General features: G+C 37.0%; 1 protein-coding gene across 3 annotated transcripts in view; it reads right to left on the reverse strand.

The window, feature by feature from the left end:
* The window catches only part of LOC101802198 (collagen alpha-6(VI) chain), a 50,391-nt gene extending 35,034 nt beyond the window's left edge, over positions 1-15,357 (reverse strand). The window contains exons 1-9 of one of the 3 annotated variants that reach the window (XM_013106489.5): positions 15,221-15,357; positions 13,329-13,409; positions 12,730-12,791; positions 8,100-8,185; positions 6,584-7,171; positions 4,528-5,121; positions 3,424-4,047; positions 1,776-2,321; positions 458-1,006 (exon numbers count right to left, since the gene is read on the reverse strand). In XM_013106489.5, coding sequence (XP_012961943.4) covers positions 458-1,006; positions 1,776-2,321; positions 3,424-4,047; positions 4,528-5,121; positions 6,584-7,171; positions 8,100-8,172 — 2,974 coding nt within the window. In that variant the 5' untranslated portion in view covers positions 8,173-8,185; positions 12,730-12,791; positions 13,329-13,409; positions 15,221-15,357. Of the gene's footprint in view, positions 1-457; positions 1,007-1,775; positions 2,322-3,423; positions 4,048-4,527; positions 5,122-6,583; positions 7,172-8,099; positions 8,221-12,729; positions 12,947-13,328; positions 13,410-15,220 lie in introns of those variants that run through there. The other 2 variants (XM_005027075.6, XM_072033429.1) reach the window with 2 other exon arrangements.
* Positions 15,358-15,697: the final 340 nt, after the last annotated feature.

Genomic DNA, 15,697 nt, shown 5'->3' on the forward strand with positions numbered 1-15,697 from the left:
CCCCTTTCTTGCATACTATTATTGAAAACAGAAGAAACAAAGAAACAAGGTTATAATTCTGTCTCTCTCCCTCACCCCTTTCTCTCTTTCAACCCTTTGTGTAGGGATTTTTGTTTCCATATTCCAGCTGTAATCTTAAAATGCAAAGACACTGCAGAAGCCTGAAAGCAAAAGCTTGGGTGTCTTCCTTAAAGAAGGGGAAATATTTACCTACCTTCTCGTAAGAAAAAGAATGAGATCACACCCTATAAAAAGAACAAGTCTATGTTTTTATACTGCTTTTCATTCCACTGCCACTGTGTATCATTATGGAGAACAGAGCTTTATATCATACCAGGAACAGAAAAAAAAATGTTGCCTTACAAAGAATTAACAGGAAAGAAAAAGAAAAATAAAAAGGAAAAGACAAAAAAAATAACAAAAGAAAAATACAGAGATGGATATCATCACTACTTACAATCCTGTTGATTACAAATTTCAAAGAGAATCTGCTTTTGTATGAAGTGAAAGTCATTCTCAAAGAACACTTTGTCTTGACTGCCGGTAATCTCCAAAAGCTGCGAATTGTTGGCACGGAGCATGTCGATAGCAAATATAGTTACGCCTTTCTTCCGTATGGCCCTGGCTGGTTTTACTACAGAATCGTGGGATTCCCCATCAGTGACCACTATTAGGTATTGTTTCAATTCAGGACGTCCTCCTTTAGGTCGATCAAAGTAAGGGGCAGCAAGGTTCAGTGCTTTCCCAGTCTGTGTTCCTGTTCTAATCTGCTTCATTTTCTGAATGGCTTTCCCCATATCATCTGCAGTGTTATATCTGTCAAGCTGGAACTCTTCTCTCATTTTAGAGCTGAACTGAAGCAAGCCGATTCGAACATTATCAAGCCCAACATCTACGTTGTTCGCAAATGACTGCATGAAATCCTTTACCTTCTGAAAGTCATCTGAACGGACACTCTCTGAGCCATCCACGAGGAAAACAACATCAACTTTCACGTTTTTACAGACTAAGAAAAAAGGAAAAAAGAAAAAAAAAAAAAGAACATTTCAGCAGGATCAAAACCCAAAAGACAGTAAATGATAGAATGGGTGGGTAGATGTCGTCAGTAGATCTGTCAAAAATAACTGACTGCAGAAGGTGAACTGGAGGCTTAACAGCTAACATGTAAACAAAGGCTGGAGAGTGCTCGAGATGCCTTTGTTCATCCCCCAACTTCAAGAGAAAGAATTCTGCTACTTGATACAGCCGCTTTCCTCCAAGCTATTATGTGGTGCAGAAAGAGACATACACAATCCCTGGATAAGAGTAGCTTGCACATGTCGGAAAAACATCCCCCGACTTGGGTATTGAAAAATCAGAATTTATCTCCTTGTGAAAGACAAGTGTTCTGCAGTGCTCAGACTGCTTACCTGTTCAGAACCACAAGTACCCGGTGTTAGACTGCAGGCAATTATCACTGGGTTCTTTGTCTCTTCTCACAAAATGTGGTTGGGTCAAGACAAAGAACAAGTACTTAGACTTTTACTATAGGGCACTTTCCCAGTTGAAGAATTTCAATTTCTGCTACTTAGCTTTATTTTATATTGCTCATTGACTAGTAAAATCTGTACATTGAAAGAAGGTTACCTAGTCTTGAAATGGCAAAGTACGAGATTACCAACACACAAGTCTTTATTTCTGATATGTAGCAATATCATTTTCAGTATTAACAAAACATGTAAGTACATTCTAACACTAGCTGCTTGGAAAGGATCAGGCTTAGGAGATGCTCTTACCATTTGTTGAACAGATATTTTGCACAATTCCTTCTTTAATATTTTTCAGGGAATCAAAGTCATTCACGAAATACACTCTTGTTTCTGCTATTTCCTCCAACTGTTGTTGAACAGCTTCCTTGATGCCGATGGCATAGATAGTGATCCCTTGTTGCCTCAGCTCACCTGCTGCTTGCTTCACCTCATCTTCAGATTTACCGTCTGTAATCACTACCAGGATCTGTGGAACATTTTCCCTAGACGCCATTTGGAACAGACTTTTCATATATATTAATGCATCTCCAGTTCTTGTACCTCCCCCTATTTGTTCAATATTACTAATTGCCTTTATTAAATCATCCATTTGGTTGTGCTGGCCAATCACGAATTCTTTCTTTGGCGCAGATGCATACTGAACCACACCAATACGAACATTGTTGGCACCAACTTGGAACATTCTGGTAGTCTCATTCACAAATGTTTTAATGTCTTCAAAATCATTGCGTTGTATGCTGCCAGAGCCATCGATCAAGAAATAAATGTCAGCTTCCTCTGTGTTCACGCAACCTAATTAGTAAGAAAAAAAGACGGGGGGGGGGGGGGGGGGGGGGGGGGGAGGAGGAGGGTAGGGGATGGAAAGGGGGAGTTACAAAAGTTTTGACACTTCCAAGAGTGAGAAAAATCACTTAACAACTTTGCAATCCTCACAAATAGGTACCTAAACAAAAGTAATTTTATTTGAGAAAAGCCTTTCAGTCCAAAAATCTTGTAAAATCTTGGGTGTTCAATAAATAGGATAAGAGATGTCCAAACTTCTCTACAAAAATAAAATATGTCAAGAAGATAAAATGGAGTAATGAAACCCATTGTTACTGGTACTGTTACTTGTAAAAGGATAGCAAGCAGGATGAAATAGAAGTCAGGACTGCAACAGTTATTAATGTGAGAAAAATAGAATAAAAGTAGATAAGATGAGGTACAGTAACAGTGTGACAGCCTGAAAAGACAAAAAAAAGGAAGTGTATCTAGAAACAAAGCTAATTTGAAAAAGAATGGTAAGAGACTTTACTGGGAGATACTGGGTAGAATTTAGGTGTGAAAATAAAAATATTACTAGGATTTGTATCATGAGACTAGCCTCCTGAACTGGTATTAACAGCATGGCCTAGCTACTCCTAGAGGTGAGAGATGACAATATTTCATCAGTGTCAGAATTCAGAATTACTATAAACTTCACATGGTTTTGACAAGTGCAAAGAACATTAAAGGAGAGATGTCATGGAAAAAATAACCTGGATTCAAGTAACTGAGACGTGACTCAGTCTACCTGTAAATGTTGTTAAGCTGTTGGAACCACTACAACTAACCTGAAGAATCCTGAGCAGAATCATGTTCACCTGAATGTGAGGGAGACTTGGAATTTGCTCAAGTGAAAGCAGCAAAGGCTTCCTGACACTTGCTTCCCCCAAAAGGCAGGAATAAATAGGGGAGGGTTCCAAGCAGGGCAAATCTCAGCTGGAGGACATTCAGGTCCATCAGCAACAGAATTTTATAAACATCTCTAAAATCTGTCTGAATTTTTATTTCCTCTTGAATTAAGTACAGATGGTGTACATATCAGCAACAAGCCTGGCACCACTGAAATGGCATTTTTATGTGTGCTTCTTACCTTCTTTCACATTCTGCGATTGTAATGGGACTACAAATGTACTTTTCACAATATCATTACAAAGCCGTTTATTTATTTTCCATCTGATATTTGACAACTGTAGAAAATTCTTCAGGGTGGTGACATGATTCTTTGGGGGATATGTTGCAATTTTATCAAGCTTGCTGCTCTCTGTGGTATTCTGGATGCCCACAGCATAGACAGTGACACCTTTACGTCTTAGTTTAGATGCTGGTTTAGTATAATCGTCCAAGGACTGACCATCAGTGATAACCACAGCAATTTGTTGCACTCCTTTTCTCTTCCTGCTGCCTGCCTCTCGAGTAAAAACCTTATTCCTTAGAAATTCAATGGCTGCTCCAGTGTATGTTCGTCCACCTCGATATGGTAAATTCTTTAGGTAGTTCAGGATTTCCAGTTTATCCTTGAATGTGTTCAGGGTGAACTCTAGTCTTGGTTCATCACTGTACAGCACTAGCCCAACTCTTACATTCCTTGGACCAATATCCAGGGCATCAACAACTTTTAAGAGAAATGCCCTGATCAGCTGGAAATTTTTTGACCCAACTTTGCTGGATTCATCCACAAGAAATGCAATGTCTGCAATAGTTGCACTGGAACACACTAAAAGTAAAATAAACAAAAGGAAGATAAGATTAACGTAGGTCACACTGTGGGATAGTTGGTGAGACAGTCAGAACACTGTTACAGATGAGACTCAAGGTAATATGCAAGATGCTGCTACAATAGCACATTAAATCCAAATCCTAAAAGTGCTGAAGAGCAGAGATTTATGTATTGATTTTCAGTCAAGAGATCATGTTTATTTCAGTGATTTCTTTAACTGCCCCCTTTTGCCCACTACAGCAAACTTTGCAAGACAGGTGGCTTTCCTCACTGTACTGTAGAGTGACTGCAAATCAGGAAAACTTGGGATATTAGGGAAGTTATTCTGTGGTTAAATTCAAACTCTCCTATGGCCATTTTTTGGAAACAAAACCCAAGGAAAATCCAAGGAAAATTGTTCCCTCAGTCAGAAAAGGCAACTCCAGTGCAGCCAACCCTTCAAGACTACCAAAGTTTTGCTCTTTTGATGCACCATACCTGCTGGCACCGTTTGATCAAGTTCATAAAGATTCTGGACTGAGGCTTCCACACCAGTAACAATTCTCTGTTGCACAAACTCAATGTTGTTTGCTCCATAAACGTAAGTTGCATTAGAGGGGTAGATTTCCATTGTTTCTACCCTGTCAAAGTCTTCAACTTCAACTGTGAAATTTTTCACTCCCATCTCCTCTAACATCCGGATTGCCCCCATGATATTTTTACTGGATCCAGAGGACGTGAAGATCACTACAGTCTGTGGAGTGCCTTCGTTGATCCGGCTTCCAAAAGTATCCGTAAACAAGGTTTCCAGCAAAGACTCCAAGGCAATTCCATCCTGTGATGAGTCTCCAGTGAGAACGATGCGCTGAATGTGGTCAAGGATCTCTTCTTTCTTTTCATAAGAGTTCAGCGCAAACCCCACCTCTCCCACACCATTAAACTGGGCTAGGCCAATCCTATACTTGTCAGTCCCAACATCTAGCTGTTCGACTATTTGGGAGATGAAATGTTTTACTCTGTCAGATGCTGAATGCTTCGTGGTCGCAGTGGAGTCAATGAGGAAAATAATATCAGCATATTGTTTTGCAAATGCTGCAGAGAGGAAAAAAAAATGTAATAAATGAGTTGCTGAAATACTGTCAACGTATATCCAGACCTGGCTTTGAATGCAATCTAAACAAGAACCTTTTCATTGATCTTCACAGTTTTAAATTTGGACTTAAGCTCTACATCTACAACATACCATGAATCATGCTATTCAATTACTGTTGAATTATATTTTGAAAAATTAAACAAAGAATTCTAAAGAAAGCAGCCATCTAAAAAATGGCTTTAAAATGTCTTGAGAAACCTTTACACCTGACAGTATTTATACAGATAGAAGTTTCATCTGCCTCCAACCGAATCTTCTACTTACTACTTTGGGAGTGAGATTGTATGTTTTATCATTCCATTCTAGTGATATTCCATTAAACAAGGTCCTCTATATCAGCTGGAATCTAGGTTGCGTTTAAGACTTTAACCCAACTGAACACTTCAGAATAAACTCACCTTCCTAACAATCCCATGAGGAATTGTTCCAAAAGGCAGACAGACCCTTTAAATATCAGAGGAGGCACCAGAACATTAATAAAATTATTCTAACTTCACTTACAGTCATTGGAAAGAGACACACATTTCAGGAGGGCAAGTCAGGTGGAAGTCAGATGACACTGGGCCTAAACGCACCCTTCGGTATAACAGTTTATGATGGAAAAGGGGATTAAAACCAACTGCCTAAATACCAGCACAGCCTCTAATCCCTAACTTTTCTCATTGAGAGAACCACATTGACCTCTGCAAAACTAAGAAACAATATAATGTATTTACAAATTAAATTTTATATTTTAAATATTTATAAGTGATATAAACACCATTTTTTGTTTTGATTTTAGTTTTGCTACCATGCCTCTTTATATATATACATATAAATTCCTTCAAAGTACATTTTCTGTGAATTCTGCTGTTCAGCAAGTATACTGAAAGGATGGGAAAATATGGCTCCCCTTCATTTCTGAACATTCTAGGAGTGACAATCTCTTAACTAGGTTTTTGGAAGAATTAAGATAGTTACAAAAAACATAGCTTGACTGAGAAATAATTCAGATAAACTGTTCAATGACATCAAAACAAAACATTTTCTATAAAAGTCTCTACCAGCTCTAAAAACATCAAATTGAATGCATTTCAAAGAATCTGTGAATCTGACCCTGGTTTTCTTTGCAATACATTAAGGCTCTGCTTACAGAGAGCACCAAGTATAAGATTAATTTCCTTTGTTAATAATTAAACCTCAATGACTTCAACACAGGCACTGAAACATGTTAAAAAGAACAGGGATGTCCATCCTGAACAGTGACCTAATTAAAATTATCCCCATTATTTTCAAGTGTATTATATGACAGTATCGCTGGTGTAAAATAACATCAAAACCACATCCACTTTTCTACACCTTTTCTCACAATTACACAGTATGAACAACTGAAATGGTACCACTATAAGGACAAATGCTTACCTTCAACCTGGCTTTCAATTGTAAAGCAGAAGTTTTTCAAAAGCTTTGTGGAGAGAGCAGGAAGGTCATCGAAACTTTTGATGTTATACAGATATTTATCGAAAGGTTTGCTGGCTATTTGCTGAAGCTCAGATGTATTCCGGACACCAACTCCGACAACATAAATGGAAATGCCTCTGTGTCTCAGTTTCTTGGCAGGCAATTCTACTTCATCACTGGATTCTCCACTGGTGATAAGAATCATTAACTGTGGGACATAAACCTTAGCTCTGCTACCAGCAGATTCATTGAAATATGTTGTGCTGACAAAATCCAGAGCTTTCCCTGTGTACGGTTCTCCACCGTTATATGGTAAATCCCCAATCTGCTCCAAAACACGAGTTTTTGATAAATACTGATTCAGCAAGAACACTTGGTAAGTTTCATCACTGTATTGTGCCAGCCCAACTTGGATTGCATCATGGCCGATGTCAAGATCTGAGACCAGTGAGGAGAGGAATTCAATCACCTTCTGAATGTTTTCCTGGGCAACATTTGTTGAAGTATCCACTAAAAAGACAACATCTGCCAACGTGGCTTTTCTGCAAGCTGCTCAAGGAAGATGACAAAAAAGAATGAATTATTATAGTTTCTTTAGCTTTGTTCATGAGCAAGGAAGAACCAAATGTACATTTTATTTTTCATGAAATAAATTCTGTGTTTTGTGTTTCTGCCTTTCCATTCTTCCCCTCACCTCTTCCCTTCTCTCCACCCCTCACCCCCATTATTTTAAATATTTTATAGGTAGACGTGTTCAAAATTCATCAGTTAAGAGTTGGTATTATTGACAACTAGTTAACAACATATGGAAGACACAGGAAGTTAAAACCTATATTTTGGCAACATAATGCAATTCTATATGCTTTATCTAATATCTTCCCTATGATATTTTAAGATTTATCTAAGATTTATCTAACATATTCCCAAATATCTTCCCTAATATCAAACCCATTGACCATTGTGCACAAAAAGCCTTGCAAAATCTTGGAGTTCTTTGTCCCTATACTCCAAGATCCACCTGCCAGGAAGATAACGTCTGCTATAGAAGCTTTCCTACAGACTGAAGAAACATTGTTTAATTTCCCTGTTTTCCTACAGAATGTGTAATCGAATAAAATTGCAATATTGCTTCCTGTTTGCTTTTCAGAATCTGACACCTTTTGGTCTTTTGCAGAAAAATCTTCCATCTATCCTAGTAAATTTTCAGCATTCATTAACTCCTTCTTTTCCCCTGTTCTTCATATAGAGTGTCTGAGGCTAAAAACAAATTTTAATGAGCTATTGCACATTATTTTTCTGTTTTTCAGACAATTCTCCTAACCTAGTATAAATATGTGCTTCATAAAAATATATCATATCATCCCTAGTTAAACAAAGAATAAACTGTCACCAATTCTTCATCTTTCTCTTCAGAACTGGATGCACCTGGGAAAAAGAATTGCTATGAGTTTGAAGAGACTTTTCTTTCATGTATTACCAGTCTGCTGTGCATCCATAGAGCAGAAGGTGGATACAAAGAGAAGAACAAGAAGAGGTTTCCAGTTATCCATTTTGAACGTCTCCCTAGAAAAACAAACACAGTAAGAAATACAGAGCATTATTTCCTCAGAAGAAGTTTATTAATTGTGGGGAAAATGTAAAAGCACATTTTATTAACATCATGGAGGCTTTCTAGCTGTATACATTCAAAGCAACACTTCAAATTCATGTTTTCTTCCCTCAGGTTGTAACAAACATGTTTTGAACACAGAGCTGTTAGTTTGGACACTGATGTACAGGATATAACTGAAATGAACCGTTCACAGACATACCGTGTTCTGATTTATACAGCCATATTTACCGCAATCCCAAATTCAAGTGAAAGCAAGTTATTCACAAGGCAAGATTAATGGGAATTAAGCTTCCAAGATTCCCTGCTAGCCTTGGAAATCCCCACCCACACATTATTTAAAAGAAAATTTTGGTGGCTGCCTCTGTATAAGATAGACTTAGATAAGAACAAGCATTCATTTACAAATTAAACATGCCAGTTGACCGGTAATGAAGACACATGGCGTATAATAGAGCAAAAACTCAATGCTAATGGAAATGGGAATGAAAAATCTCAGCAAGAAAGTACAAAATTAAGCCACACTAAGCTTAAGAATATTAAACAATGAAGAACACAGTTTTGAAAGGCTTTCAATTGTAGAACACATGTATACTAAATAGTTTAAAGAATAAAATAAAATAAGCCAGGGCATAATGATGGTCTCTGTTTCATTTCTTATGTCTTTCTTTATAAAAGCTAACACTTGCTTGTATTTTTTTAATGTTACTTAGCTGACACGTTCATGGGAATACCCACCCTAATCCTCAGGTTTTTCTTCTGGGAAGAGGTCTTACATCCTATCTGTCAACTGACATAACTCAGATATCATGATCAAGCATGTGTTTGAAAAAGACATTCCATTAAATAACTGAATTGACTGAAAAAGGCATTCCAGGCATTGGGGTTTCACTAAGAATCTCATACTTAATATACAGCTTGCACTAGAGGCATATTTGAAAAATGCATGGCTACTTATCTTCACGTTCTACTGTTCTACCATATGTATAGAACAAATTTTATACCAAGCACTGCTGAACTACTAGAAGTATAGAATGATCCAAACTCTGCTTTGTCTCAGGCTATTGTTTGAATACCTTGGCTCATCCTGGCAGACACTCAGAACAAAGAGATAGCTTGAGCTACTTATATTTGAGGCTCAAGTTTGACACAGAGTATAACTTCAGTAGACTCTGGATCCTGCCTTTTTTTTCTTTTTTTTTTCTTTAAAAAAAGAAAATCAGGACTTCTGGAACTCTGATGAGAACAAGTCATCTATGATCTAATTTCAGAGTTGACTTGAACACAAATTTCTCCAGCATCTGTCTCTCTGACATTGCTTTAAGGCCTAATATCTATGCTGGATTGGATACTGCCTAGACTTATTAGTAGCAGAGACAAAAATGTATGAGAAATTACACAAAAGCAATCAGACAGCAGGCAAAAAAACAAGCCAGATCATCCTCCCAGCAGCTGGAGGGATTCCTAGGCACACTCGTTGGAATCAAAAAGCATCTTTCTCAGAAGCAACCCCTCTCAGTCATGGGTAAATTCCTGTGGTGAAATGATGAGGAACTGAATCTATAAAGAGGGAGAGGATATCCAAGATATTGCTACAGTATAAGCTGTTATGGATATCCAAGATATGGCTACAGCATAACAGCTTAATCCACACATTAGATTTCTCAATATCTTCAGGGTATGTGCTGGGGGCAGGATATGTACATTCCCACGCATATTGTTTCTCTTTATTTCTGTCACTTTTGTTTGATGAACATCTGCTTGCCACTAGTGTCCAAAAAGTCATATCAGAACAAAGATCCATTTTGACCAATCCCTTATCTTTGACAATGGCTACTACTAGATTAAGGAAAGTATAAAAAGAAAGTTAAGCGATGCAGGGATATTCTCCCTTCTCCACAGACCGTTTCAAATGTTTTCAGGTTACGTTTGGGTGAAGAACACACTTTCCACAAGTTCTTCTAATTTCTTTTGAAACCAGCTGCAGTTTTGTATTGCTGAGCCAATTTGATTGTTTATCATATTCTCAACATCAACATCAGTTATGTTCTACTGGAAAAGCAAGTCAAGTATTTGTGAAGATAAAGTTAATGACCAAATTCTGCTGTTAACACTTCATTACACTGGGCTTTAAATTATATCTTGGATCTGCAAACACAGTTCGTTGGAAAAACCGCAGCTGGTCTTACATCATAGCATGAGATTAAGTTCCAAGTTCCTAAATTAATGGCATGCAGTACTATTGTAAGTCTTGTAAATAACAAAAAGCAATGAATACAAATAATCTGCTTGAGTTTGTGTTCTACCCTTAGGCAAGGACAGAACATCATTTCCAAGTATCATGACATTAAGCCACGTTCTAGTTCTTGGAGGGTTCTTTGGAATGTCTTGGAGGAGGAAAAAGCCACATCTGCTGTATTTCAAGGAAGATATCACATAGGGACACTTTACCTCTTACTAGTACTGCAGTACTACACCAGCAGGTGTTCCAGGTACCATACGGTCCTTAAAAAGGACAAGGGGAAAGCAAAACTTGATTTTGCACTTTGTGGAAAACTTCATCAATGTCTCTGCACATTGCAGTTTTCTTTAATAAGCACTTCTAAGAAAAGGGAAAACTGTGATATATACTGTCATATACAAAACCATACCAAATAAAAATGTTTTGCCATCAAAAAGCCATCTTCATATTTAAATTTTACTTAAATTTTCTATATATATCCCTAATAGTTACAGACCCTCTTGAGTTCTCCCTGATCACTTTGACAGACTTTATTACTGGTTATCTATGTTCACTACTTTTCATCATTACATCAGCCTTTTTTACATGTTAATCAGCAAAAATCTTAAATGGAGGTAGATAAATATTTTAATGACTTCCAAAATAAAAAGAATTGGTATTCATTAGTGTATTGTGTATACCTCCTTTTATAGCAAAGTAAATGCACCAAAGCAGTAAGCATCTAGAACTATATGATTTCAACAAAGCGTAAACGTGTCTCTCAACACAGCCAGAAAATACCTATTCAAGGGCAGAAAATTAAAATGCTGCCACTAATTCCAAAGTTTTAGTTTCCTGTAACAACAATGGTAGAAATTTTTAGAGCAAAATACTGAGTTTGTGAAAAACTCAAGGGCACTAATATCACTGTGTTTTGGGTGTGTAAGACTGCCTGCAGTCATATATGCAAAACAGAGTTGATGTTTTAGCAAGGGGCTTGACTTTCCACAGTAATGTAACTATTTAACCATTCAAATTTTGTACCAAAGTCTAGCCCTTGCTGTTACACAGTAAGATACACAGTAATTGGTGGCTATTGAGCTATGCAACTATTTCTACACTTCCTAGCAGCTTTAGACTCTGTTGAAATCCTCCAGCTTCTTCCAACTTTGTGACTCACAATCTTCCCTGCTCTTACAGTCAGATACCCTGTCAGTAACCCATTCTGAGATCAGTCCACTACAGGCAACTTCTTTAAATACACAGAGAAACTGCAATTTTAAAATACATGCAGACTGATTTCCCTACTTGCACTGTTTATTTGGCTTTATCTTCATAAAACCACATGAACTTCCAGTCATAGGCTACATGCTGCATAAACAGAAGTATTTTTTGCCTCTTATGTGCATTCTTCAATATTCGCTAAACAAAAATGAAATTAATGTAATGGAAACCAAGTCATACAGCTCAGACACTGCAGTTCAAACCTTAAATTACTCAGAGACATGCAGTGCCACAGAGCATTACCAATTCTACATATTAAGCTAGCAAAATGTTAAGATGAAAACGTATTTGAACATAACACTGCGTATCTTTGGCTACCTAAACACATATATCAGTAGTTAATTATATAAATACATATAGGTATAATCTATATACGATATTAAGACAGCAATTACCACTTTAATGTTATTTTGTGAAAAGGCAAGGTGACAATTATTAAAATCCCTTAGAAACCAGCATAAAAAGTTACATATTTTACAGCATAATTTAATGTCATCATTTTTCCTTGTTTGTTCTCAGACACCCACCCATACATATACAATAAATCTCAGAGGAAGAAACAGATCAACAGTGCTTCTAAATTCTTTAAAGTCTTCATGAGGATTAAAAAAAAAAAAAAAAAAAAAAGAAGAAAAACAAAATATAATATAATCAGCTACTGTCCCAGTTTAATCTTCAGTTGCTTCAATGTTTTAATGTTTTATGCACTTAAAGAAAACCATTCTCTAGATTATTGCTGCCAGAGAGAAATGCACAGTTGGATGTAAAGATACACCTGAAGCACATTATCATAGATATTTTGAGGCAACATGTCTTTCACCTATGATTTATAATAACCATGCTGCATGCATGATCTCGCTGAACAACCTGATGTAGGGGTATTTTCCCTCTTCTGTTTGCATATATTAAGAGAAAGAACACAATTTTCTTGTGACATCTTCAAATCCCACCTCTATCAATGCAAATTAATATGATCATGTAGCTTTTTCTTACCTACTGAAGCACCCCTGTTAGATTTCTCCAGATTTTCACTCTGGTTTCATTTCTTCTGAAGTCTTTTGGGAAAAAATAAAAAAAAAAAGAGAGTCCTGGAGTAGAGCAGACAGACAGCTTTGCCTCACACACCCCTTGGTTATTCCTTTCTTCCTAACCCTTTTCTCTCACTGAAGAGAATTTAAAGCCTACTGATCTGTATGAGTTCCCAGTATCACCAAACAGCAAAGCCAAGGGAAATTCATCCCGCCCCCGCACCTGACTACTCTCCTCATATATCCACATACTGAATGAACTTTAACCATTAAGACACAGTAATACCAGAAGAAAGATAAATGTGGTTGTAGGAGTTATGTAAAATATTTACAGTGAGCTGGCATTTGGAAAACAAATAAATCTTATCAGTTTATCAGTTATTTCCTCTCTACACATCTTTTTTTTTTTTCTCCTAGATCTTTTTGTTAGCATTGAAATGTCTCAGGAAAGATGCAGCTTCACCTATTCTAGATTTTTCATAGGAAAGCTGGGTTTTCTAATGATTCCAGCTACAGTCCCATGGCTAGACACTGATTCAAGCACAGAGTCCCAGGGTGACTTACCTGACTTTGGAGGTTAGTGTGATCAGCACAAAGTTCAAGATGTTCCAAAAGGTGCTTTCATTCAGGGCTTAGAAGCCACAGCTGTAAAAGATGTGGCTATAAGAATTGAATACCTCCCATGTACACACACACAGGGTGCTAATTTATGGTTGTAATCAATAACATCCATATATATATGTACATGTATTTCATAGCAAGGTGGATTTGTCTCCTACTCCAGGATTTATTAAGAGAGAGTAAAGGAGGTCACAATAAAAAAGCATTAAATTGACCAATAAAAAAGCATTAAAGCAGGAAACTAAATTTGTCAGGTCTTGTAAAACATGCCAGCTAAACTCCAGGGATGATACAAATAATTTGTAATATCTTTGCCAGTTCCTTTGACTGGAAGGTAGACAAAGGTGAACAGCATAAGGACTAAAAATATCAACGCTTTACCTGCACATGCTTCACTAACTCATTTAGTAAAGGATATTAAGCGATCTAAACACAAACCTTTCATTCATAAAAGCAGCTTTGCAAAGCCAAAAGTGCTTAAGAGACCTAGCAGATGTGACTCTTGCTCCCAAGAATACTGAGTGGGAAAGTACATGGGACTAAATACATGGGACTAAATACTCAAACCCAGTCTCAGCTGGAAAAAATTACTTTTATAAAAAGTCTTGCTTTGGAATAGCAATAACATAAGTCACCTCACGTCAAACTACCACAGAGTGGGGAGTTCAAAATCAAGGGCAACACTTGATTTCAGTTCAGAATGCTAGAACACTAGCTCAGTTCACAATGAATGCTACAGAAGTCTTTGAGCCACCAATACATTACCCACTAACATGCGTACCTTTGAAACAGGACCCTACAATAGCAGGATGCAGATCCTTATTTTAAAAAAGCTTTAAGCAAGAAAACTGTGACCTTACAACAGGCATAGATGTAAAACTTACGTATATATCACATGGCTTTAAAAAAAAAAAAAAAAAAAAAAAGTCCAGAAGTCCTTTCATTTCTAATTATGGAAATCATGTTGTTTTTACCAGAATCTACCACTTTTGATAGGAGGAAAACACAAAGCTAGAGAGAATCAAGACTTGTATCTTCACAAGATCTGCCCTGAAAGCAACTGAAAAACTGTTGTTTTGTAGCTAAAGATGTGAAACGTATCTCATCTTTCTCGACTGTTCTAGGCATTGATTTTAAAGTAAATAAAATGTAAGTAAAACTTTCACCAAGATGCAAAAAATGCATACGCTGAAATAGGAAACAAAGTAGAATGCTGTTAATTTTAATAGCTCCTCTGCAACTTTTCAGTGTTTTTCTCATTGTAACAACTCTGGAAAGCTGAGAAAGCAACACTCCTATTTTTCCTTAGTGCAAACCACCAAAGCTACCACATCATCTGTAATTAGTTCAAAACTCATCGTGTCTTGCCAAATGAAATGTCTTTCTGATAGCAACAGAGATTTTAGCCCAAAGATATTACAAATGCATTGTCCACTTTTTTTTTTTTAAACATTTGTTATACTGCAAAGCCAAGCTTTTAAATGCTGAAATAAGCTAAAAACAAACAAAAACATTACTTCAAAGAGATAAAAATATATATCAGTGTTCTCTAAAAAAACATATAAATGTTCTCATTCTCTTAAAAAAAAAAAAAGGAAAAAAATAATTACTTGAAGCATTTTTATTTAAATGGAAGATGGCATTCTGACAGCATATAATCCTGCCATGCTTCTTCCAATCTAGTCTAACTGATATTGTCTCCAAGAGTAATATAACGAAGACAACACAGTCTTAGGTCTCCCTTTCTTAGAGAAAGGTCAGTACGGTGAGTCAGGGAAACAGAGAAAGCTCACGTGCTCCCAAGTTATCCGAATGAGGAAGAACAGCTCTTTTACCTAAAAGTGAAAATCCTTGGCCCAGAGCATACTCCACATCTACCTGCGTGACTTCACAGCGGCTCGTAGCTGCTAGGTGATTAAGTTAGAAACCAGAAGAAAGAGCAGACCCTGCCACAGACTTTAAGAGAAAAGATGTGCTCTGTTAAAGTTTGTTCCAATGATACATACTTGGCAGGCTGACCGTAGCATAGGATCTGACTCCAAATGCCTTGTAAACAATTAGGGAAAGTAGAGTAACTCAAAGGCAGGAAGTTGCTGATAGTCAGCACGAGCCACAGAGGGTGGCTTAAAGCAAAGAAGCGCGCCACAATTTGGGCTACTTGGAACGTCTTCCTGCTCCCTTTTAAAGTCCACAGGAGTTTTAAAATTTGTTTCAAACTGTAAATACAGAATCAATATAGTATAACACTATAGGGTTTGAATACAAGAACTCAAAATTACTCTGATCTCTGAACCTTACATAAGAAACCCGAT

Source organism: Anas platyrhynchos, chromosome 2 (genome assembly GCF_047663525.1).
Source record: "Anas platyrhynchos isolate ZD024472 breed Pekin duck chromosome 2, IASCAAS_PekinDuck_T2T, whole genome shotgun sequence".
NCBI classification, from domain to species: Eukaryota; Metazoa; Chordata; class Aves; order Anseriformes; family Anatidae; genus Anas; species Anas platyrhynchos.